The sequence below is a fragment of the Chiroxiphia lanceolata genome, chromosome 8, assembly GCF_009829145.1.
Source record: "Chiroxiphia lanceolata isolate bChiLan1 chromosome 8, bChiLan1.pri, whole genome shotgun sequence".
In the NCBI taxonomy this organism is placed as follows: domain Eukaryota; kingdom Metazoa; phylum Chordata; class Aves; order Passeriformes; family Pipridae; genus Chiroxiphia; species Chiroxiphia lanceolata.
In genome coordinates, this window is record NC_045644.1 from 34,239,802 (window position 1) to 34,264,503 (window position 24,702).

Here is a 24,702-nt window from a genome sequence, read left to right on the forward strand (position 1 = left end):
CATTCCTCTGCAAACATCCTCATCAAGGCAAAGTGGCTACAGTTGCTCCCAATGGCAATCCATGGGGATGCTGGATGTCATCAGTGCAATGAGTTTCCCCATCCTCAGATACACAGGAGAACCCTCCAAACAATACAGCCCGCAGCAAGGAGCAGGTCAGCACCGAGAAACACACTGTTTCCTCCTCAGGCCTCCATGCCAAACTGGCCAGGGATATTCCCAGAGCTCCCCTGAGAGCTGGAAGAGGTCATAAGGAAAAACGGTCTGTTGAGAGAAGACGTCATGTGGGAAAAAAAGCACCTTAACAAAAGCAGCGTGTGAGTCTGAGCGTGCCCGGGGACGACACCGAGGGCAAGGAGGGGGATTGAGACAATAGTGAATAGACCTCAGATTATATCCTGAACTCACCGCCCCACGGGAACAGGGTTATAAAAACCCTTTTTATTTTGTTTGTAGTCCAAAACAAACAAGTACATAAAAAGCTGAACGAGGAGAAGCCAGACAGGAAGTGAGTAACATCTGGGAAACATCTGGCCCCGGCCCTGCCGTGAGCCCGGCTGCCGGCACAGCTCTGGGGACCTGCAGCTCCACACCAGTGGAGGTCCCCATCCCCAGAGGGGCACTCCTTGGCTCCCCAGCTGGGCTGGGTGAAAGGGTGCCCTGAGCAGTTCAAGGCACCCTGGTACAGGGCTCTGAGCATCGCAGGACACTCCCAAGAAAGGCTCTGAGCATCGCAGGACACCCCCAAAAAAGAGCTCTGAACATCGCAGGACACCCTCCGAGCATCACAGGACACCCCCAAAAAGGGCTCTGGACATTGCAGGACACCCCTGAGCAGGGCTCTGAGCATTACAGGATGACCCAAACAGTGTAAGACCCCCTGAGCATCTCAGGACACCCTCTGATCGTTGCAGGACACCCCTGAGCAGGGCTTTATGCAATAAAGGATGCCTTGAGCATAAAAGACACCCTGGTACAGGGTTCTGAGCATCTCAGGACACCCCCTGAGCATTATAGGACACCTCCAAACAGGGCTTTGAGCATTAAAGGATGCCCTGAGCAGTGAAAGACACCCTGGTCCAGGGCTCTGAGCATGGCAGGATGAAAGCAGGCGTCAGCTGGCACCAGGGCACACATCCTTCCCTGCAGGAGACAGCAGGTCCTGCCCAGCAGTCACAGAGGCTGGAGGTATTTTCTTCTTTCTACTTCTCATCTGCAACTCTTACTGCCCCAAAAGCCCTGGTGGAAGAGTTGCCCGGCACATGGCCCCATGCACAATCCTGGGAAGGCTGGGGAAGTTGCAGGGCCTGATGTCTGGGCAGGATCCAGGCTGGCTGTGAGGAAGGAGAGTTGGCTTGGCAGGATCTCCACCCAGACTCGGGCACCAGGGAATTCCCCCGTGGCCCCAGTCCAAGCTGCCAACCCACACCTTCCCTCTCCACCCACCCAAAGCCAACGGGGGCAGGAAAAGAGGGATGCAAGCGACCCCACAGAGAGGTTGGATAGCAGGGGCAGTTGTCATGGAAGAGCAGCCATACTCAGGACCAGTCTGGACCACAGCAGGATTCACTTCTGTCACCTCCGTGCACCCCCGGCTGCATTTACAGCCAGGAAATGCACCAACCACACTCGAACACGTGGAGCAACTCCACTGATCCTCCACTGTTCCATCGGCTGTGCCGGGGCAAAGCACCAAACTCTTGGCAAAGCAGCCTCACTCAGCTCCTTGGAGCAATCCAGCCACTCCTGGCACAGGATGGCATCCCCCCAGCTCACCAGATATACCCCAAAGCACTCTCAGTTCTCCCCAAAACATCTCCTCAGCATTTCCTACGCAGAGAGAGATGTAGTTCCTGTTTGCTCCGGCAGAGCCCGGATTAGCACCTTGGGTATTCCAGAGGGGAGGATTAAAGCCGGTGTGGCGCTGGACCACGCGGGAGAGGAAGCAGCAGCTGCCTGTACAGCATCTGGCACTCGCTGCTCATTTATTTCTCGTCGTGGGCTTGTGGGCAGCAGCCTGTAGGGCTGTTGAGGGCCAACAATGATGCTGCTCGTGCCTCAGGTGTCCCACAAGAGTAGGAAGGACAAGGGCAGCTCTTTTGGGGTGTGTTGCAGCCATGCTGGCAGCCTGCCTGAATGTGGAGCACCTTGCCCTGGAGAGCCTGGACAAGATGCAGGGGACTTGGGGAGTGAAAGGGACATGTAAGGGATGAGAATGGGGATGTCAGAGAGGAAAACAGGGAGGGGGAAAGAAAGTAATCACAGAATCACAGACGAGTTTCGTTTGGAAGCGACCTTAAAGATCATCTCATTCCAGCCCCACTGCCATGGGCAGGGGCCCCTTCCACTAAAATACCAGAGGAGGAAGGAGAGTGTTTGGAAAGCGGAACAACCAAGGCATATTAAAGGAAAGAATTATCCACCAGGCTGGCAAGGTTAAAATAGCAAAAACGCTCGGACATGGGAGGATATAGAGGCCTAATTAAAGAAGCCTCACCCAGAACACGCCACTAGCAAAAAGCATCCGCTGTGTCAGGGACAGAGACGCCGGATGCTTGTGCCCCATCCCCTGTCACTGCACACCCTGCAGCAAAGGGCACAGCTCCCAAACCCCCAGTAAGTGCCTGCAAAAGCCCAGTCTGATTTTGTTCCATCGTTTTCCGTCACCTTTGCCCCAGCTGATGCCCACCTGTAGGTTTTTTTGGTGCTGTTACTTTAAAAATAGCTAAATTAGGCAGCTCCAGCAGCAAGCAGCTGCCCAGACAAGTCGGACCCCATTGCAGGAGGCCGTGAGAGCACCGACCACGTCTCCACCACAGCTAAATTTGGCCCAGCTAGCAGGCAGACTGGCTCCTGAAGGTGTCTGAACACATGCAGGCCGTCGGGGCGAGGAGGGTGATGCACAGGAACCCACCGGAGTCAGGCAGCCCGTTCCCACCATCCCTCGCACGTGCTTTTTCTTTAAAATTCCCAGCCTAAATAAGGCTTTGGGGAGGAAATTAATGAAAAGCAAAGCTGATTACAAAGAACAATACAATGACTCAATCTGTTTCTTCTTTTACCTCAATTGTATAAAGCTTTTACATTTATGAAGGTTTCTCTCAATACACAATGAAATGGGCCTCCGAGGGAAGCAGTAATGGCCCTGGAGACTTTTGAGCAAGACTGGACAAAACACCACCGGAACAATCCCAGAGGAAGGGCCAGATGATCTAACAGGTCTTTTGCATCTTTAATTTCTCACCCTTTTCTTTCTCCTCCTGTTTCAGGCACAGGCTTTTTTGGTTGCTGCTAATTAGATGTTAATGCAAGAGCGGCTGCATTTGCAGCACATGGTGTAACTAAGGGGAAAACATCGGGGCCCTAAATGACAAACAGATCCCAGGGATGTGTGACCTTATTTTCAGCGTGGAAAATCTCTCTCTGGTGGAAACACGGGCCATAAAATGTGGATATCCTTTCACACCAGGATGGGTTGCTTCTGCACCCACTGCCTGATGCCTGTGAGTCAGGACAGTGCCAGCTTCAGATCTCCCTCTCCAGCCCCACATCCAACCTCTGAACCAGTGCATGCAAAGGATCTCCAAAGTAGTTCTGTCTATCCAGACACAGCGGAAAAACCCCACCAGCACAACCTGTGTTTATGTCAACCACCTAACTGACCAACAAGACCAACCAACCCTCCTGGCTGCCCCTTTATAGAGCATCTCCCGGGAGAAGGCAACGGGATGCTCTTCACCACCAGCTCCTCCTCCTCTCTGCTGTTTGCTGGGCTATTTGGATCATCTCTAACACCCACCTCAGTGAGCTGCAAGGAGCTGAGCCGAGCTGTTTGTGATGAAATCAATGAGGCGACGCAGAGGCAGAGTCTGTGCCCTTGCCCGTGGCGCCCGGCCCCGCCACAGGACAGCCACCAAGGCTTGTCATTACCAGCACAACCGTAAACACCATCAGAGAACCATCAGGTTGGAAAAGACCTCCCAGACCACTGAGTCCACCTCTACCTTGTCACCCAGCCCAGAGCACTGCGTGCCGTGTCCAGTCGTTCCTTGGACACCCCCAGGGATGGGGACTCCACCATCCAACGGTGCTCGGAGATCATTTGGCAGAGATGTTCCACTGTGCTCCCACAAGATTTAAACAGATTTCAAGTATTCTGTTGTCTTTGATCACCCTTCCAGAAGCTTTATAGGAGAAGCCCATGCTCTGCCAGCCCTGGCCAGCAGAGACAACCCTGACTCTGTGCAGGGTTTGTGCTCCACTGGAGCACCATCATACCCTGAGGTCCACATGGAAGGCCAAGGCATGGATCAAGAATGGATGGGGAGCCTCAAATTTGTGGCAGTGGGATGGTACTCCCCTCATAAGCGGGGTCAGAGCCCCCCCACGAGCTACTGGTGTCCTCACGGGCAGTGACCTCCCTCCGGCCCTACAGAGGATCCCGGTGCCTAAGCCCCAGTCATGACAGGAACAAAAGTCACTGCTAAGAGACACATTTACGACCTTCCAAGAGGGACCCTGCTGACAGCTTAACGAGCTTTTTGTTTTTCAAGTAGTGGTTTTATATTTACGACCTGAAAGGGAAAGATGCAAGTAAGGTAGATGATCATGGGGCTATCTGCTCCTTCTGCTCCTGACCCGCTGCTGTCCAGCCCACATCCAAGCCATTCCGGAAAGCCATAAAAAACGATTGCATTTCAGCTTTTCCCCCCTCCTCCTTCTTTTTCTCTCCCGTCCACTAAAAAAAAAAAAAAGCACGTTTTTTGGTGGTGGTCATTTCTTGTTAACACTCACCCCAAGGAAGAGCATCAAATATTAATGCAGGAAGCTTCAGAGAGATCACACCAGAAACCAGAGGCCCCATATGTTGTGGAGCATCCCAGTGGATGCAAGATCCCATCAATTCATCCCCAAGGCCTGGCTCTTTAATGCCTGGGAAGGAAGCTGGTCTTTTATGAGCCGGAGAGATCACATTCCTGGGACATCAGCCCAGAGTTACACTTAGAAGAGGAAAAAAAGTTAAGGGGAAAAAAAAAAAAATCAAACCCCACCACTGCTCCACAGGATGCTGCACTGTTATTTATAAGCTTCAGAGTGAAAAGAGAGGGCAAAACGCACTGGTTGTGTGTTGGTTTTTTTTTTATCCCCAGATCTCAGCATTAGCACAGCAGAGAAATGCCTCTGGGCTGCAAGAGCATTCCAGCCACCAGCAGGAAGATAAGCCTCTTCCTTTGCCTCCAGGTTCCTTGGCAGAGAGGAGACACATGGGGTTTAATTGCATACAGAGATGCCACAGCGCTGACAAAGCATGATAAGAGCTTTTGTCCCATGAAAAAGACCCTGCCCTGTGCTCCTAAAACTCAGAAGGGACCTTTGCTGAGGACTTGGTGGGGGACTTGCAATGCAAGGAGCTGGTGGGGGACATGGAAGGCCCAGATGTGCAATAAAACATCTGGAAGGGGAACTGTGCACCGTGGCAGTGTCCCATGGAGAACTGTTCCTGCTGCACCACAGCACATGATGTTGGACATACACATCCCATCTTCCAGGGGAGGAAAGCACCACTCTGTGCTTGGTGGTGGCATCTTTGTGCCCAAATGGTTGGACTCAATGACCTCAGATGGCTTTTCCAACCTGCTGTGCTGTGTCCAGCTCTGGGGCCTCCAGCATAAGAAAGGACATGGACCTGCTGGAGTGAGTCCAGAGGAAGCCACAGAGATGCTCCAAGGGCCAGAGAACCTCCCCTATGGAGCCAGGCTGGGAGAGCTGGAATTGTTCAGCCTGGAGAAGTCTCCAGGGAGACCTCAGAGCCCCTTCCAGTAGCTAAAGAGGCTCCAGGAGAGCTGGAGAGGGACTTGGAACAAGGGCCTGGAGGAACAGGACAAGGGAGAACGGCTTCCCACTGCCAGAGGGAAACGTTAGATGGAATATTGGGAAGAAATTCTTCCCTGTGAGGGTAGTGAGGCCCCTGGCACAGATAAGCTGTGGCTGCTCCACCCCTGGAAGTGTCAGAGGCCAGGCTGGAGGAGACTTGGAGCAACCTAGTCTAGTGGAAGGTGTCCCTGACCATGGTCTTTAAGCTTTCAGGTCCCTTCCAACCCAAACCATTCTGTGATTCTATGAACCAGACTTCTGAGCTTGGGACATCTTCTTCCTCATCCCCCTCCATGCCCACACAAGCCCAGCTGGGCAGCAGTGAAGCCACAGAAGCCACGGGTGCACAGGTAAAAAAGGAAAAAAAAAAAGGGGGGGAGAAAAAAAATTTAAAGAAAGGAAATTAAAGAAAAAAAACCAGGCTTTTAAGTGAGACTGAGGATTCCCCAAGCGCAGTTCAGAACGGTGCGGGGCGGGGGAGGGGTGCGGAGTAGCGGGCAGCCCCCTCCCCGCTCCCCTTCCCCACTTATCGCTGCCCGGGGCTCTGCCCGGCGCCTGCCGATAATCAGGGAGCGCATTGAAACCCCGGCGCCAGACTGGATCCTTATCTCCTCCCGAGGAGGAATGCGGGATGGGGGCAGCCCCTGCAGCAGCTCGAGGAGGAGGAGGGGAAGGAAGAACCCCCTTCCCCTGGCCCCAGCAGACAGAGAGCAGGAGCCTGGGGAGGGGCGGGGGATGGAGGGACCCCCGAGGGGTGCGCAGGGCTCGGTGCCCAGCCCCGGCTCCCGGGGCGGCCCGAGGGGTCGGAAGCGCCCCCGCCTTGCGCAAGGGCCGGGTAATTATCCCCGGGGATAATTACTCTGCTTCATTTCCCCATAAAGTCAAGCCCTGGGTGCGGGAGCACGGCTGGGAATGCCCGAGGCTGGAGCCGGGGGGACACGAGGCGACAGCCCGGAGAGCCACCGTCCCGCCCAAAAAGACGCGGGGTGAGCCCTTCCCAAAACAGCCGAAGACCTTCACGGCTCGGTCTGTGGACCGTCGCAGTCTCTCCGGTGGGAGGCAGAGGAGGGCGGGACCCCCCAGAGCCTTCCTCCCTGGCGAGGAGGGTGGTGGGCTCTGCTCAGACTCTGGTTCAGGAGCTGCACGGGGCTGATCTCCATCACCAACAGGACCGACAGGAACTTCCAGCCTCCCAGCACCAGCGGGGAGAAGAGGAGGCGCTGCTGGCTCTCATCCCGCCTGCTGCCAGGTGGGATGGGAGCCACGGCTCCAGCCTGGCGCTCCCTCAGCTCCCTCCCGGCACGAGGGCTGGATGCTCTTAACACCCAAAAAGAGCTTCGAGTGGTTATTTTCACAACTAGGAACCCAGAACTTTCGCCTCAGTGGCTGGAAAGCATCACACCAGCACCCACAGTGAATTCGGACTTGCATCATGCCACAGCCACGTGGCGTCCACGGACAGCGAGTCCCAGCCAGTGTCTGCAACCCCCAGCTCCATCCCTGCCAGGGATTTCATGGGCATCCACCCCAAAAGGACTCTTGTTGGTCCCAGGGAATTCGCATCCAATTAAAGGGATATTTTAAAAAAATCATAATAAGGGGCTAATGAAGTTTAGAAGCTGCCGACAGCAGCCATATGCCTCAAATATGCTGGGTACAGCCGGTGCCTAGGTAATGCAACTGCAGGTATCAGCTCGCCTAATTAGCTACCAGAAGAAAGTCTAATTTAAAACAAAGCTCTTATTTTATTTATTTGCTGACAGTAGCAGAGCAATTCCCTCCAGCATGATGTGAAAGCAAACACACTGCCCTCAAAATAAACCACCACGGGCTTTTTAATTTTATCCTCCAACAAGTGTTCCCTGGTTAGTCTTTGGCAAGGGGAAAAAAAAAACCCACAAAAAACAACAAGAAAACAAACCAACAACAAAAACCCAACCTGCAGCTTCCATTAGCATTACAGAGGGCTTGCAAAGACAGCTTCCCACTTGTCACCTCCCTGCCACAGAAAACAGCAACACCATCAAGAGCTTCTGCTGTGCCAGGGAAACTGCCTGGAATAAAATATCCCTAAGAAAATGTGTCCCCCTTCTACTGTCATAATTTGGGGTGATGAAGGGGTCCAGCAAATCCAGGCCCCATTGTTGCCATCACCCTGCAGATGCCCAGTCTGGGGTCTGGCTCCAGACCACTGGTGTGAGGTGTAGGTCGCCCACCCAAAATAAGACCCCTGACCCTTCCCTTTCTTTGCCTCTGGATGCATCCAGAAGCTGATGTGGGGAGGGGAAAGAGAAATCCTAGAAGCACGGAGAAAGTGCAGGGCCACTGTGATTTTATTTAGTATCTTTATTTATTGAAGTGCTTTAAATAGATAGGGATTGACTCTGCCAGGTCTGGCTATTACAGCTTGAAAGGGGAGCTGCAGGCAGCTCTCTGATTAATGCACACGAGGCTACTTCCATGGATGCTCAGCATCCCACTCCATGTGGTACCTCCTCCCATCTTCCAAACTCTAGCAGGGACCCCTGAATCACCCTCCTCTTGCAAAACAAAATGACTTGGTGCCTCTGCTGCTCCCCTTTACACCATCCACAGGAAATGCCTCTCCACCATCACCACCCTCATCACCTCCACATCCAACATCAAGCCACTAGTTCCACCACCCACCCAAGCCAAACCTTTCACCCTTCCCCTGTCACCTTCCTCACATAGTCCAAGCTCATCCAAATAATCAGGGATTTCTTCTTTCCTAACAACACGTCCTGCCAACCATTCATGGATTTCTGAAAGCGGGGAGAGGCATCACAACACTGGCTGGGCCCTGCATTTTTCTTTCCACTGATTAAAGTAATAATGTTCAGTTAAGGAGTAAGTAAAAAAATCACACTATTCTTAGGCAGCTAGGAAAGAGGAGGAAAATCTATTGCAGCGACCCTGAACAGGCACTTCCCCAGGGCTTGAGGCAGAAAACTTATCAGACACTGCTCTGATAACATATTCAGGCTGAACCATAAGTCTTCAGCGTCTAAAAGGTGGATAAAAGGTGTTCCTCACTGCAAACTAAGTGAGCGGAGGGAAATGAGGTTACAAAACCACCGAGGCCAAAGGCTGAGGGGTGGCAGCAGCTCTGGGGTTCGGCCACATCCCCAGCACACGCTCCTGAGGGCTAAGCAGGAAGATGCTGACGGTGGGCACCCACCTCCTGCCACCAAAGTGTCCAGGGAAAATTTGTCTTCTGCTTGTTTAAAGCTGCAGAGAAGTAGGAAAATCAGCATCCGCACCACCCTCAGGCTGGTGAAAGATTTCCCCCGGGCCAGCATCCTCAATTATCCTCAACAATGTATTTGCTCATTCTGGCCCCATTTGCTTCCCCTGCTATGTGTTCCAGTCCCAATGCCTGTCTTGCAACACCTTTCCCTCCCCTCTCCCCCCAACACAGCTCCTTTTCTTCCCTGTAACTCCAAACCAACCCTTTGTCCTGGGCACAAAGAACTGTGAGGTTTCTGCTGCAGGTTTCTCTCTGCACTGGTTTCCCATCTGGCTTCTTTGGGAATGCCAAAGCACAAAGTAAGCCAGCTGTGACCTGCAGCTACTTTTTAAGAAGTAACTCCACTGGAATTTTCTCCACACCTCGTGCAATGATGGAGTTGGAAACACAATCTCAGAGGTGTCCCCGTTCTCCTTAGCAATCACCTGCTCTCCAGTCACCTCCTGAATCCCATGACGATCACCCAAGCTGGGGAAGCCAAGCAACACAAAACAAGTTGGAAACAAACTGTCCTGTTTCCAAGCCACCTTGGAAAGGTCAAGTTAACTATTCTTGAAAGAAAAAAACCACCAAAAATCCATGTTTTCCATGCCTTAGCACCCCCCATGCATGGATGGGAAGCTCATGGCACAAGCAAGTAGCAACCACACAGCTGCTTTTGCAAGTTCCTCTTCCAGTGCCTCAGGCTCAGACTTCCAAGCAAACTCCAGGTTCCAGCCCAGCTGCTCCCCATTCCTAGGGATGGTGACCCCTCAAACAACAGCCCACCAGCTCCACAGCACTGCTATCCCTACAGATTTTGGATGTCACCACCTTCCCCAATCCTGCAGCTCTGTGCTGCAGACAGGGGTGCCCGATCCTGGCATCACCCAGTCAAAGCCATTGCTTCCTCCCTCCCTCTTTCCCTCCTCCCTCCCTCAGAGGCTGGTTTTCCAGGCAAAACAAGGATGGGAATTACTCAGGCAGCATGTGACATGACCACCAGAAGGAGGGCATTGCATTACTGGAGCTAAAACTGGATCCCGGTTTCTATTGTCTATTCTTTTGTAGTGATGGGAAGAAAGAGCTGCTGCTCTGTAATCAGCCCTCTTCTGGCTGCTTCCCTGCTTTTAGGGCCAACCAGGATAATGCAATGTTGCTTTCATGTGGCAAGAGAAGCTTATAAACAACACTATTACACTGATACAGCGCCGAAATTAAAGCCCTGCTCCGAGCCTCAGTCACTCCCACAGGCAGCCTGCATTGCCTCGGACTTCATATCTTCTCCCAAAGTCTGCAGTACAGTGAACAGACTAAATTTCATCCTGAATTAGCACTCGTGAAATTTAATTACTCCAAAAATGATGTCTATTACCTATTTCTGAAAAGAAGAGTAATTCCTTCCAGCTTTTGCTCATGTTTTCTCAGCAAACGCTCGCTTCTTGTTTCCCTCACAGCAGAGCAGCTCCAGATCACGATTCACCCCAAAACATGACAGTCTTTTCTTCACTGATGCATCTTCGCAGCTTTATTTTATTTTTTGGCCCAAAATTATTGAGATTTACCCCGCCACTGCCTCATAAAAATTCAGATTCTGAGCTCACCCATACAGATCGAGCCTCCGGAGCGGATTCACTCAGCCAGAAATGATCTCAGCTGTGAAACATCACAAGGGGCAGTCACTTTCTCAGCAGCCTCAAAATAGAGGTTGTTTTTCCTTTTTTTTCCCTTTTTTTTTTTTTTTTTTTTTAAATTAAAAGGGATGCCATCTCTCTGCATTATCTGGAATAAACATCCTGGTGCTGGAATAAAAACACACTTTTCCTTTCCTAGCTCCAGTTTCTTGTTTTCACCAGCTTCTTGAGAACCTTGTCATGGTTTTCCAAGCCTTCTCCTGCACTGCATTAAGAGCCTATGTCTGCAAACAATGCAGTTTAAACCTCAGGGAACTCTGCAATAGGACAAGGACTCATTTCCCCACCCAACTGACCCGAGCCCTTCCCCAGACTCAGCTTCTCTTGGATTAAAGCATCTCCTGGGCAGCTTGGTTGGGATGAGCCAGTGAAGCAAGGGCCAGGTTTATTATGGCACTTCCCTAGGCACAAATACCAGCCAGATCAAACCCTGGGGAGACCTTCAGGATCTGCAGCAGCAGCTGGAATCGTATCAGTGGAAGATCCTTTTTTTCTCCCCCATCTTTCCCCTTGATGCTCCCTTTTCAGAGAGGTCAGGGACTCCTGCTCCCCAAAAACATGAAAAGCCAAAGCTGCACCATTCTTTTGACCCAGAGATAACCCAAACTCCTCCTAACTTCAGGCCCCGTGATTGACATAAATGCCCTTTTAACTCCCTTTTTTCTACACACATGGTGGCAAAATGAGTCCCAAGTAACTACACCACATCCACCATGCCAAGGGATTGCATCCAAAGCCCGTGTCTAGCCTGCAAGGAAGCCCACCCTTCCTTCCACAACCCCCCCTGCTGACCAGGGCGTGGGATGCTCTTCTCCCGCTTCCCCTTCCATCTCAAACATCATTAGCAAAGGATCATTTCCTTCAAATAAAGGTCACCTGCCAACAAATGCCTTTTGCCATGCCCTGACAGCAGCCTTCAGCTCTTCCCTCACCTTGCCTAAGGTTTTTCCAACTTTTTTCTCAGTCCTTCATGTGTTTCCAGGTACCCCATATCCCAGCCTGTACACTGTAGTCCCTCGAGCAGCCAAGCAGAACCTGTTTTCCTATAGATCTGCTCCAAATGCTCCCACCCACGTGGCGTTTGTGTTCCCCAATAGTAGGTGGAAAGTGTTATGCTGTTGATGTTTTGGTTTTTTTTTTTTTTTTTTTTTTTTAGTGGGATATTAATAGATCCCTCTCACTGGCCAACCAGCTCGCCTAGATAAAAACTTTATTGCTAATTTCCTAATCAGGCGGGCGCTTAATTACGAGACATCTCCTTCTGAGTCAGAGGGGGAGGGATGCAGACACACAAACAGCACGACAGGAAAGGGAAAAAAAAAAAGTCTGGATTTTTATAGGAAATCAAGCTAAAAAAAGAAATCCCCTCCCCCCCAAACAAACAAACAACAACTGAAAAAAACCACAGAAGCCATCCAGCCAAAAGATAAATCTGTGGGGATTTTTTGTATCTTAGGCACAGGAGCTCCTCTTGGTGTGGGGGACAAGGTGATGCTGTGCCCTGCGGTCCCTTTGGACGAGGGGCCGGAGCCCACGGCCGCTCCCGGGGGTCATGGCAGTGCCTCCCCCTTCCCGTGTCCCACATAGAGCTCGGTCCCCATGGGCTGAGAGCAGATGGTTACCAAGCTGACAGGTTGCAAACAGCTCCGTGGAGCCGGTTGGGGAAGCACATACTGTCTCCGTGCCTTTAGTTTTGGAAACAAAAGATGTCTCCCAGCTAAAAAAGTTTGCTGGGAGACCTCGGCGCTCCTTCCTGTCTTTGGATTTCTTTTTAAAAGCACTTTCGTCCAGCTCACATCGCTCGGGTTCGATGTCTGCACAACTCTCCAGGCTGCCTGCACATTTTCCACTCTGAGAAGGGAAAACAGACCTTTTCCTCTGCCTGGCCTCTCTATAGCTGGAAGGAGACTGCAAGGACAGCCACGGTGCAGGGCACATCACCCTTGCTTTTCCAGCAGGCTGCAGGCACTCCCTTCCCAGCAAAAATTTCTTCCTGTCAGGCTTGCAAACACCATGAACTCAGGACAACCCAGAGGAGCTTCTTCCCAGCATCTTTGTTGTTTATTTATAGGAACCCCAAGGCTTGGAAACAGCCCTGGACCCCAGCCCTAAATACACTGGACAGGGACCCAAATCATCTCTTAATGTGGGTTTACTTTGCTAAATCATCCTTTGCTAGGCCACGTTGGACAACTCCTCCACACCTACCGGGATGCAAAGCACAGCCAAACTGCAGGATTCTGGCTTCCTTGGCTTCCCTGCTGGTTTTAGCTCTGCAACTCGACCCTTGCAGAAACATATGGTTTGCATTCTCCCCCCTAAACCTTCCACAGACTCACACACGCTCTCCTTCCCCCGCCTCCCCGTGGCACACAAACCAAGGCCCTTTTCTCTTTAAGCGAGGAATGGTGCCGACAGAGCTTCCCATCCCTCTCCGAGGGAAGGAGACGGGCACAGGTGGAGCGGGAGAGGCTGCAGTAAAACCCCTCGGCCGAGACCGCTAAGTGGGCTTTGCTGTTCCATGCAGGGGTCATTAACATCCCGGCTGGATCTGCTGCATCCCCTTATAGCCAGTCCATAAATACTGATGGAAACAGAGCTGGCATGTCACTGGGATGCGGAGATGGAAAGGGAGGGGGGCAGCAAGTGCATGCACAACAAGGAGCCACTCTACAAGGGAAGCTTTTCCTTCCCCAGCCAGCCAGGGACCACATCCAACCTCTGCAAAAGACAGGAACAACAGCATGCCTTTGGGATGCAGGGATGGCAAGCGGGTGCAGCAGTGCCAGTGGTCAGAGGACGTTCAGGGTTAAGCAGCAACTTCTCCTCTTTTCCCCTCCCTGTGTGCAAAAATCATCTTTTATCTTCCTGTTAGGCAGTTTTCATCTCATTTTCTGCTTCATCCAGCAGCCAGGCTTTTCCCCCCTCAAAATGACTACGGCAGCCTAAGCTGGTTTTTGTTCAGCCCAGACCAATCCAGCGGGAAGCAGTAAGAGGGATTTTTATGGAGCATTAGTTTGCCTTCGTGGAAAGCGAGGCCTCACCTTCCCCCAGCCCGCGCTGCTGGGTGAGGTTAAAAATTCACAAGGGCACTCAGACCTGCTTCTTTCTCCCAGTGTCCCCAAAGCACCGCAGTGGAGAGGAGGCCTTGCGGAGCCTGGGAGGGTGTGGAATGGATGGATGGATGGACGGATGGATGGACGGATGCCCCTGGCCAAAACAGCGCTGGCTGTGATGGAAACCAGAAGCCTTGTGGTCTATGAGCCCGAACTGCCTTCCCAAGGCATACCGAGCATTGCTGGAGTGCCTGTGTGCCCCACACCACCCTCCCGGCCACAAACCCCGGGGGAAAAAAAAAAAAAACCACCCCAAATCATCTGAATTTGTATATTTTCAGCAGCACAGGACCAGCAAGCCTGACAGCTTCTTGGAGCTGAGCACAGCATGAATTCCCCTCAGCAGGTATTAAAAACCACACTTTAAAAAAAAAGTAAAATCTCTATTTTTGACCTGTTCTGTGTTTAGGATCAGTGTTACTCAAGGTTTTAGCTGGACAGATGAGGCCCTGCAGTAACCTATGGCTTCCCCTACTGCTTATCCCTCAGGATCCTTCGTGATAGGCTGCGACCCCATCTGCAAAGCCGGCGTGTGGGTTTTTCCATCCCCGGCAGGACCAGCCCCAACACGCCCCAGACTCCCAGGGTTTTGCTATAAACTACAAAGGAACCTGCCCAATTCGCCCCAGTTTGCATAACCAGTTTATCCCAAACATTTGTTTTAAAAACTCAGCTCTGGTTAGTCATTGTTCAGCCCAAACAGAACCCAACCCTCTTCCCAGCTTTTGGATCTAGCTTTTCCAGCTTTGGGCACAGCCAACGTTTTTATCTTGGTGTGTAAAGTTTAGAGTCTGAAGTATGTGCCTCAATGCCCTGTTTTATATATATACACACATGTACATTTTATATATATTATATATATATATGTCAGGGTAGCTGAAGGACCCACAACCCCGGACAGGGATTAACCAGTAGGCTCTAAGTCCTGAAATCCAAAACTAGTCATTCACCAGTAGCAAATGATTTAGCACAGACACACATGGAAAAAAAAACCAAAAAGAGGGACTGAAAAGGGGAAGAAAGTCAGTTTTATAGCCCTTGGCAGCCCACACCCCACTTCCTCACACTCAGGATCCCGCTCACCCGAGCAGCTCTGTGCTGCTCAGCTCCACAGCCAAATCCCCTCTCCCGAAACAAATCCCTTTAGTGCCGACGCCGGAGCACGGAAAGAAGCATTTGCAAGGCTCTGACTGCAGAAAAGCAGCCAAAATGATGTGCAAGGGGAATCAGACATCCTGCAGGAAAACCTGCTTCCACAACTGAGTCAGCATCTCTTCCTGAAGACCAGGGGAGGACGAGCGGAACCGCAGACCTGGTGGATGCGCAGATGGATGTGGAAGGAGAGCCCAAAATGCCACCTCCTCTTCTTTCCAGCCCAAAGTGGCCCTGGCAATGGTGACAGAGTTGGGCATGCACCCAGCAGTGATACCATGTCACCAAATCCTTGTCCCCTAAACACAGACCGATGCAACTCAGAGGAGACCCTACAGAGCTGTGTAGGGACATCCCAGCGAGGAGCTGGGAGCACTGGGAACAGCTTAATTCCAGCCTAATTCAGACTTCCAGCAATACTTGGCCCGCTCTACAGAAATGTCCCCCAGTCAGGTCCCAGACAGCAGAAGAGACAGACATTTAAGCTTCTCCAAGATAAGCTGGAAGAGAAAACCCTTCAATGAACCCCGTCTCCGGCACAGCGACCCAGACCGCTGATTACTTTTAATTGCTGCGTAATTGGACTCGAGGAGCCATGCTTTCATTTCAAGCCTGTCTCTACATTTCACATCTGTCAAAGTGGGAAAGAAAAACCTTCAAAAATAATATTCCAGTGCAGGAACACCATAGCAACATCCAGCAACTGCAAAAAGAGCTGCGGCAGTGGGGAGGCAAAGGTTGCACCCCCAGCCTGTTTGGGATAAACAGGGGTGGAGGGAGGCTGCTGGATCCCACACCTGGGCAGTGATGGCCCCAGGCCAGCCCACAGCAGACAGCCTGGCCACACTGCAGATCCACCCTCATGACCAGCACTAATTACTACCTTCACTTGCAGGGCCCTGCAAGGCCTTCAGAGATGCCCCTTCAGGTGAGGGTGGGGACGCTTGCTCGGCTCCACAGATGAAAAGGAAGCAGCAGACCACATTATTTTTTTTTTTTTCAGTTGTTTTAAATAGCAACCACTTTCTGGCTGCTGGAAAACACCCTCCTTCTGTTCTTCAAGCCAACCCAAACAGATGGAGCCAATAATGCAGCTGGGTGATGGCATAGGATGGTGAGGTCTCCACAGGGGGAGATCAGCCCCGGCTCACAGACCATGAGAGGGGAGGCCACACCCCACAATGATGGCAGGGAGGCATCAACCCAGAGGAATGAACTTCATTCCATAAAACCCTGTTACAGAATCACAGAATCATTAAGGTTGGAAAAGACCTCCAGGGTCATCGAGTCCAACCTCTGACAAAACACCATCTTGCCAACCATGGGATTGCCCTCCATTCCAGTTGCTCTCAGTCCTCCAAATAGCAGTCACCATCACCTGAAGGAAGTATTCCAGTTTCCCAGATATCATGTGAGTCCACTGGAAAACTGGACGGTCAGTGAAGCAAGGTCTTCCACTGAGGACCACCCTGGTGCCTTCAACCACTGCTGGGTGGATGTGCCCATGTGTGCCCCAAACCTCACAGCCTAGAAAGCACCGAGGACAATTGCTGACGGCAATATTGCATCCCAGGCGTGTCCCTTCTCCCATTTAAATCTGTCCCGAGGAGTTTCTGGGCTCTCCAACCTCCTGCCTAAGGAAAACTCCCACGCTATACAATGCAGCACAACCCTTTAATAGCCTCCCGCCTCCGCAAGCCATCCAGCCGGGAAGCCTGGGTATGGTCTGACACGTCTCATCCCTCCCTGTCACCGCCCCAGGAGGTGTAGGTACATCCAGGAGCCCACCCAAAGGTGCTGCTCCTTCTTTAAATCCTGGAAGAGGACCTGCAGAGGCATTTCAATGCTGTTGACAGAGGAGGGAGCGTGGCGAGAAGGGAGCAATCAGGGGTCACTTCCACGCCAGTGGCAGCTCCCAGGGATGAGTTGGTCCACAAAGGGAAAGCTCACAAAGCAACAACAGTACAAAGTCTGGGTGAAGAAAACCTTGCTCTCATCTCAGCTGTGCCCTCATCTCCCACCCTTTAACAGCCACCACGTCCGTCCCCACATGACTCCAACAGGGAGGGATGCCCAGTGGGGAGGAGCATCCTTGTGCCTTATAGGAGCATTCCCCGTGCCCCATCCTGCACTCAAACCTTCTCACACGTTTTACCTGCACCTGGACAGCCATTTGGTCCAATAGATCAAGATGTGCTGAAACTCATCCCTAGGACAAGCCAAAGCACCCAAAAACCTGCAGCGACATCAATATCAAGAGCATTTCTCCACCTCTATGGAAGCTTTGCAGGGTTTTTTCACTCCCCACACCTCTTTCCAGCATCCCGTGCTATCCACCTGCATGGATTCTCCAGCTGGGGCTACTCCTGCAGGGCCCCAAAGCCCACCCATCTGCACTGGGATGTCCTCACCTCTCCTCCTGTGGTGGCCCCGCTCCAGAGGAAGGCAGATGGATCTAATACGCATTAAACGTCTCAAAATGGGATTTTCCACGCTCTTTCAAAGGGAAACAATCCCTCAGCTTTGGCGCTTGGCGTAAGCTTGTGAAGGAGGGGAGCTGGGGGGCAGCAAAGGTTATTCATGGGGTCTTTATGGAAACCACCCTGGCAGGACCCCCCAGAAGCATGAGAGATGCTGGGATCTGACTTTTGTGTCTGGCTCCATGAGAGGGTTGTACCAATTAGGGTGGCAGCCTGTGCTCACAGCCCTGGGTATTCCAGCTGGGAAGGGATGGCTTGTGGTGCTTTTCCTCCTTCTCCTTTATTCCCCTAAGACATGGGAATAAACTGGGGAGAGAAGCGAGGGCAGCCGTGCTCTAGACATGTATGTACAGATATTATGGACTGCTGCAGACAGATTGTGGTGCAAAGGGAGACTCCCACAAATCTGTACAGGTCTTGTTCCTCACCTGAAGGGACTCACACTCCCCCAAGGAAAGGGACAGTACAGGCCCAAAATGCCAGGAGAGAAAAGCTCTGCTCAGTTTTCTCCTTGTACAACTAGGTATATTATTACTCTTAAGTAATAATATCAGTGTCTCAACTCGTGTCCTTCATCTCCCAGAGTACGAGAAAAGACAACAAACAACACAACACACCAGCACTGCCTTAAACTGACACAACAAGCAAAGCCAAAGGGGAAAAATAGCTCAAAACCACTTGATTTTTAAATCTGGGGGGCTATGTCAACCCCATCCATCCAGACCAAGCCCTGTGTAGCAGGTAATGGGATGCAGCTCCTGATACATATTTCACCTGGATAAATTCAGCTCCAGGAGGAAACTTTATGTCATGGTCACAGTCCAATTTTGGGACTCCCGTGCCACTGCCATCCCCATGCTTATACCCCACGTGGCTCCACAGCCATGCCCAGGGCTTGGGACCTTGTAATTCCTCCTCCCCCAGCAAAGAGCCGTGTCAGCAAGGAATTAGCTGGAAAGGGAATATTTCCCAGCACCTAAATGAGCGAGAGCTTGGCCATCAATCCCCAGTGAAGAGGGGCTGAAGCAGGAGGAGAGAAGGAGGAGAGGCCTCCATGTGTGCTCCAGGTAGGCAGGAAGGGAAGGAGCTTGGCAAAGCCCAGGGAAAGATGGGAAGGAGAGTTCACACCAAAGAAAAACACACTTTTTCCCCATCAAGCTGAGCATCGCAGTGACATGGGGATTGCTTTGCTTCCATGCTTTTTCCCCACCTGAATTTCCCCGTGGTGGGCTCCACAGAGAAACACTGGGCTACCTGCAGGGACACAGGGAGCCAAACTTGTCATCACAGTCCCTCTACCAGACTCACCCCAAGATGCACCCCCGGCCATCAAGGCTTACAGCTTCAACACCCCCCCAGTTACACCAGGCCTGCACCCCCAGTTTGGGGGCCTATCGCCTCAGGCGTTTCACTCCAAACCTAACCCAGCTATGACACGTCTGTGTGGGTCTCAAGAAGCCCACTGAAACTGGAAACAGCCCCCCAAAAAGTGGGAGAAGCCACCCAAGGCAGCAGAGAGCAGAGGAGACTCGAGCGGGGCCACGCTGGGCTGCAGCAGGGAGGGACTCGCAGGAGATTAAAGGCAGAGTGCAGGACACGCTGGAGCAAGCCCCGTGCTAAATAATTCCTGCTTCCCTTCCCTTTCCTCATTTTCCAGCGTGGCTTCGCCCAGCCTTTCCCAGCTTGGCTGGCATTAGATCTCAGGGCTCGGTCTGCCTTTCCCTCACCTCCATGCAGCCGATGAGATCCAGAGGTGCTGAGCCTCCCCAGCAGAAATAAAAAAATGGGGTTTTGAGCCCCTACATGGAAAAAAGAAAACCAGAAGGAAAAAAAAAGCAAATAGCAGAGGGATTAAAAAAAAAAAAAATCCCCTAAAAATCCAAGCTCAGCAAACATGTGGCTGCTACCAGCCCAGCCCAGCGGTTTGGGACGGGAACGGGCTCCGGAGGAGGAGGAGGGGACGGCAGCTCTTCCCCTCCGAGGAGCAGGTCTGGGGCTGCCAGCCCAGCGCATTCCTGCGCCGTGAGTCAGGCCTCCGAAAAACCAGGAGGCTTCAAAAATAATACTCTGTGCAGCCTTTGGGATGCTTGCTTGCCTCCCGAATCCCCAGCCTCCCCCGTTTTAGCACTTTGCTCCCCAATGGGACCATAACTGATTTATCCCAAAACCCAGCTGGGACCCTCAAGAACAACATCACTCTCTGTGCAAGGAGCCCCAGCGTGAAGCTAAAAGGAAACCCACACTCCAGAGCTGCCTCGACAATAAAAATCCGAGCGTCAGCCAAGCCTGCAGGGCTGCAGGGACAGGGAGGATTTAGGGAGTGTTAGGGAGGGTGCTGCATCCAGCGAGGGGCCTCCAGGCTCCCACCAAGAGAGGTCCCTGGGAGGGTGGGTGTGAAGCCAGAGCAGCTCTATGGGGCTTTCTGCCTCTCCCAAGCCAAAGCTCTGCAATTCCCAGCCCTAGTGTAGGTCATACAGGATTTTTTCCAATGCTCCAGCCTAACGTGAGGAGACACATCACTCAAAAGCTACTGGTTCACCAATCTTGGGACACCATGAAGGCTCTGATTTGCTTGGGTGGTTTTTTTTTTTTTTGGTTTTTTTTTGGGGGGGGGGGTGTTTTGTTTTTTTTTTTTGGAGAGGGGAGAACAACACAGTTCACACAACATTACCTTAAGGTTCTGAGCTCTGGCAGTCCCAGGGAAGGATTGGCCAAGGTCTCTTCAGCCCAGGATGCGCAGCAGGAATCACAAAATGCTTTGGGTTGGAAGGGACCCTAAAGTTCATCTAGTTCCAAACCCCTTGCCACAGGCAAGGACACCTCTCACTAGACTGGACTGCCCAGGACTTTATCCAACCTGGCCCTGAACACTTCCAGGGATGGAAGCTCCAGGAGAAACAAGCCTCCATGTCACCGGACACAGGTCCCCTCACAGACCCCAGCATCCCATGGGCCAGGGCTGTGTCAGCTTGGTGCCACCGTGCTGTGACTCACGGGCAGGGGTGTCTTGCACAATACAACTGATTACAGCAAATTACAGTTTTGCATATTATGGAAAACCAAACTTGGAGCCAGTGGGCCTTAAAATGCCACGGAGGAGCAATGCCACAGAGGGGCCGATGGCAGCCAGTGAGCAGCTCAGGCATCCCCCACAGCCCTGATAATCCCCCCTTCCTGTGGTGAGACGCACGAGTGGGATGGCAGGAGGGGGCAGAGAGGATAGGCTGATGATTTATTTCCCCCCCTCTCTCCTGCTCCAGCAAATGTTTTCACTCGCATTAGCATCGCTAAAGCCGGGAGGATATAAGTGAATAGGAAACAGCAGGAACCTGTGGCTTTATGGCACCAACATCTGCTGTAATGAACTCCTCACAGACTCCATACAGCCCCTTCCACCCTCACCTCCCCGCCTTCCTGCTGCCTTCCTGGCACCCGCCTGCCAGCCTGGCTTGGCCCAGCAAAGCCCAGCTCAGGACTCTCCTGATAACCTACGAGGCTGGCAGGATGATCCTCCGGCCCCAAACACACTGGGAGGGAGAGAGCTGTGGGGCTGAGGATTTAAAAGTGCTGCCACTGCTAGAAATGGAAGGAAAACCAAGCTCCTTGCAGCATCTTGACTCGCTTAACTGACCCAAAATACAGATCTGTTTTTTAGATATTTTTATATATATTATTCCTGTACAGCTAGGACAGGGATGGAAAGGGAACCAGCATGCACAGCATCAAAGGGACCCATGGGATATACAAAACAGGGAGATAAAGGACACAGATGGACTCTCCAAGCTCCTTACAGGGTCAGCAGCCGTGTGCTTGTGCTTTCTAAACAGAGAAAATGCAAGCTGGATTTCTCCTCTACCCCCCCAACTACCCAATTCCAAGAGATTCTGCCCTCTTTAAATCAGTGTTTTCCCATTTCTCTCCTTTTTTTGTTGTTGTTGTTTCGGTATTTCACCCTGCTGCTATCATACACAGAGAGCACCCACTTCTAGGAGAGAGAAGGCTCCACAACCAACCAGCTACAGGAGAAGGAGATAAAACAAAAAAAACAAAGCAGATCCTTCCACATACTACTGTCCTTAAGCCTCCACTTCCAAAGGGCAGGATTGGATGAGCAACAGGTCTTGGAGCAGCTCTGCCCTGGCCATCTGCTCCCGACGGCAGCAGCAGGCAGGCAGCCTCCTGCCACCACTGTCCTTGCAGCTCACAGTGATGCTGATATCCCTTCCTCCCCAGGTGTTTTCTCGCTGGTGATAGAGCAGAAGGATGGAAGGACAGTCCTTCATCAGGATGGCAGTGCCACACTGTCTGCAAACCCCTTTGTCAGCTGAGTGCCCCCCTCCAGCATCACCCCCAGGGTTTCAGCCACCCTTCTGCAACCTCCATGCAGCCCTCAGGGAAAGACCCTCACCTCAAGCAAGCTCCAAATCCTCACACAGAGTTTTCTCCTATCCAGAGGTGCACACAGAGGAGCAGGAGGAAGCCTGGCAGGTAAAGCCCCAGGCTCAGGATGGGGGGATGTGCTGGGAACTGGGGTTCCCTCAGCAGCAGTCTAGGGGATGGATGAGTGGACCAGCTGCTTCTGGGCTTCACTCCCACACCCAAAACAACACTTCTCCCCCTGCATTGCAAAACCCAACACAAACAATGTGTAAGTTCTCTGTTATCAAAAGAGAAAATTGTTTTCTAGGTGATGGCTCTCCCTCCCTCCTTAAAACCAGGCAAGGATGGGGAAGGGAACGGATGATCACCAGGTCTCAGCTTCCTCCTCTGCATCATCACATGCCACCTCTACACAACACTCCTGGAGAAACACTAATTATAGCTCTACAGCTAAAAACTTTATTATACGCAGACATACATATGCCAGATTACCAGCGTGCCTTGAGAGAGCTCCCCAGGCTCAAACTGAGCCAGGTGGGTCAGGTTTAACTTGTTTTTTTTTTTTTCTTCATTCCCTCCCTCCCTCCTGCCCAGTTTTATTTCAACCCCTGCGTGAACTCGGTGCACACAAAAATAAAGAGGACAGAGCCAGGCACAGGGGTCCTGCACCACCAACCCTCCCCTTGGCATCCCCACTGCTTGGTCACAGCTAAACCCTGCCCCACAGCAGCCTGGCTAATCCAGCCCTCCCAAACCCATCCCCAGCATCCCACGCCATGTCGAGCCTCCGGGCCCCTCACTGCCCATCCCTACACCACGGCACCACTCCCAGCCAAGCAGGACACCAGTTGCCAGCCCTCAAACCTCTCCCTTCCCAACGAGGGAGAGTTTCTCCCGGCTGGAAGATGCCGCTGCAGGAACGTCCAGGCCACTGAATAAAGTCAGTAGTGCCATTCCTGTTTCCCATTCGCCCAAACACACTGGATCTTTGTGTGGCGGAGGCGGAAAAAATATTAATCTAATTAAACTCCCTCCCTAAAATTCCTCGTCACCTTAATTACGCTTCAGAAAAGAAGGCTTGGTTCATTTTCCTAGAAAATCAGCTTGTCAGGAGACGCTTTCAACTCCTAACAAGACCGATCTGTGCTTTGCAACGTGTCCTCGAACCCTCGCCAGAAGCTGCGGGGAGTGAGAGATCCCGAATTCCCACGGGGATGACTACCCTGCCCATCACGGTTATGGTCTCTTCCAACCTCTAAAAGCCATGAAACTTTATGGGGCTCCACTTCTGAGCTCTACACTCGAGCACGTCTTTTTACACCTGGAGAATAAACACCCGGCACCTTTGCTTTGCCACCGCCGGAGGATGACAAAGGACAGAGTCCCGAGATGCTGAGGATGTTCGGGAGTTGTGGAGTGGGTGTGGGGGGAAAAACACAGCTGAAAGGCTGAATTTGATCACAGGAGTCCTAACGAGAGAGGGCAGCAGGAGAGAGGTGCCTCTGTTTCTTGTATGTGGCAGGGATTACTGACGGAAGGGCTGGATTTAAGTGCATCTCAATCACAAGATTGCGTTGCGCACAGGAAACTTTGAAGAGCCGTAGGAAAAGACCACTTGGCTGCCTGGCCATCAGTGGCTCGGCTTATGAAAAAGCAGATTTATTAAAAAAAAAATAGATTAAAAAAAAAATCCAGGCTGAATAATCACTTCTTTGACACGCCGGGGAATCGCAGCTAGCGATACTACAAAAACAGGGCTGGGTTTGTTTTGCTTTTGCCAAGAAAAATAAATATATTTATATACAGAGAGAGAGAAATATAAGGAAGCGGCACGGCGAGGCGGGCAGGGAGCGGCGCTGGTAGCTCACATCCCCCCAGAGCATCCCCCCCGGAGCGGAGAGCGCTGCCAGCCCGTTTCCCCACGGAGCATCTCCCCCGGACTGGAGAACGCTGCCAGCCCGTATCCCCACGGAGCATCCCCCCCGGAGCGCAGAGCGTTGCCAGCTCCCACCCACCCGGAGCACCATCCGCCCCGGCCCGGAGCATCCCCCGAGCGCGGAGGGCGCTGCCAGCCCGCATCCCCCGCGAGCATCCCCCCCAAACGGCGCGGAGGGAGAGTCTCCCCCCCCGCCAACCCCTCAACCTTTATCTTAAAGGAAAACCAAAACAAACACGAACTCAGCGTCACAAGGCTGACCACCACAACCGGCAGTGAACTTTTTGGGGGGGGTCGCTGCCCACCCTACAGCCTCCCGCACAGCCCCTCCAAACTTGTGCCCCCCTTACCTGCGGCGGCCAGCGCCCGGCGGAGCAGCAGCGGGAGGAGGAGGAGGGTGATGCGGAGGGCGGGCGGCGGCATGGCGGCGGGACTGGGACCGGGATGGGATGGGATCGGGACGGGAGCGGAGCGCTGCCCGCCCGCCTCGCCACTGCCGGGCTGCCCGGCACGGGGGGCGGGGCCGGGGGCGGGGCCTGGGGGCGGGGCCTGGGGCCCTCCATCCCTGCGATGAGCTGCGACCGGGCTCAGCCGCTCTCCCTCCCTCCCCCGGCACCTCCGCCCGCCCCGTCCCGGGATACGGGGATGGAGCCAGGCCGGGAGAGCGGCTGCGGGGCCGGGGTGGGGGACCCGCGTTAACCCGCGGAGCGGCGGGTCCCGCTGTGCAGTGGGGCCGAGCGGGCACAAGGGGGAGCCCCGCAACGCGCTCGGCGCCGAGTCCCCCCCCCTCCCCCGCCGCGTCCTCCTCCCCCTGCAAAAATAC

At 52.7% G+C, this 24,702-nt stretch overlaps 1 protein-coding gene across 2 annotated transcripts in view; it reads right to left on the bottom strand.

Annotated features, from left to right (window-relative positions):
- The window catches only part of UNC5B (unc-5 netrin receptor B), a 53,646-nt gene extending 29,332 nt beyond the window's left edge, over nucleotides 1-24,314 (bottom strand). For both annotated transcript variants that reach the window (XM_032695438.1, XM_032695437.1), the window contains exon 1: nucleotides 24,230-24,314. In XM_032695438.1, coding sequence (XP_032551329.1) covers nucleotides 24,230-24,302 — 73 coding nt within the window. In that variant the 5' untranslated portion in view covers nucleotides 24,303-24,314. The remainder of the gene's footprint in view (nucleotides 1-24,229) is intronic.
- Between the last annotated feature and the right edge of the window lie 388 nt (nucleotides 24,315-24,702).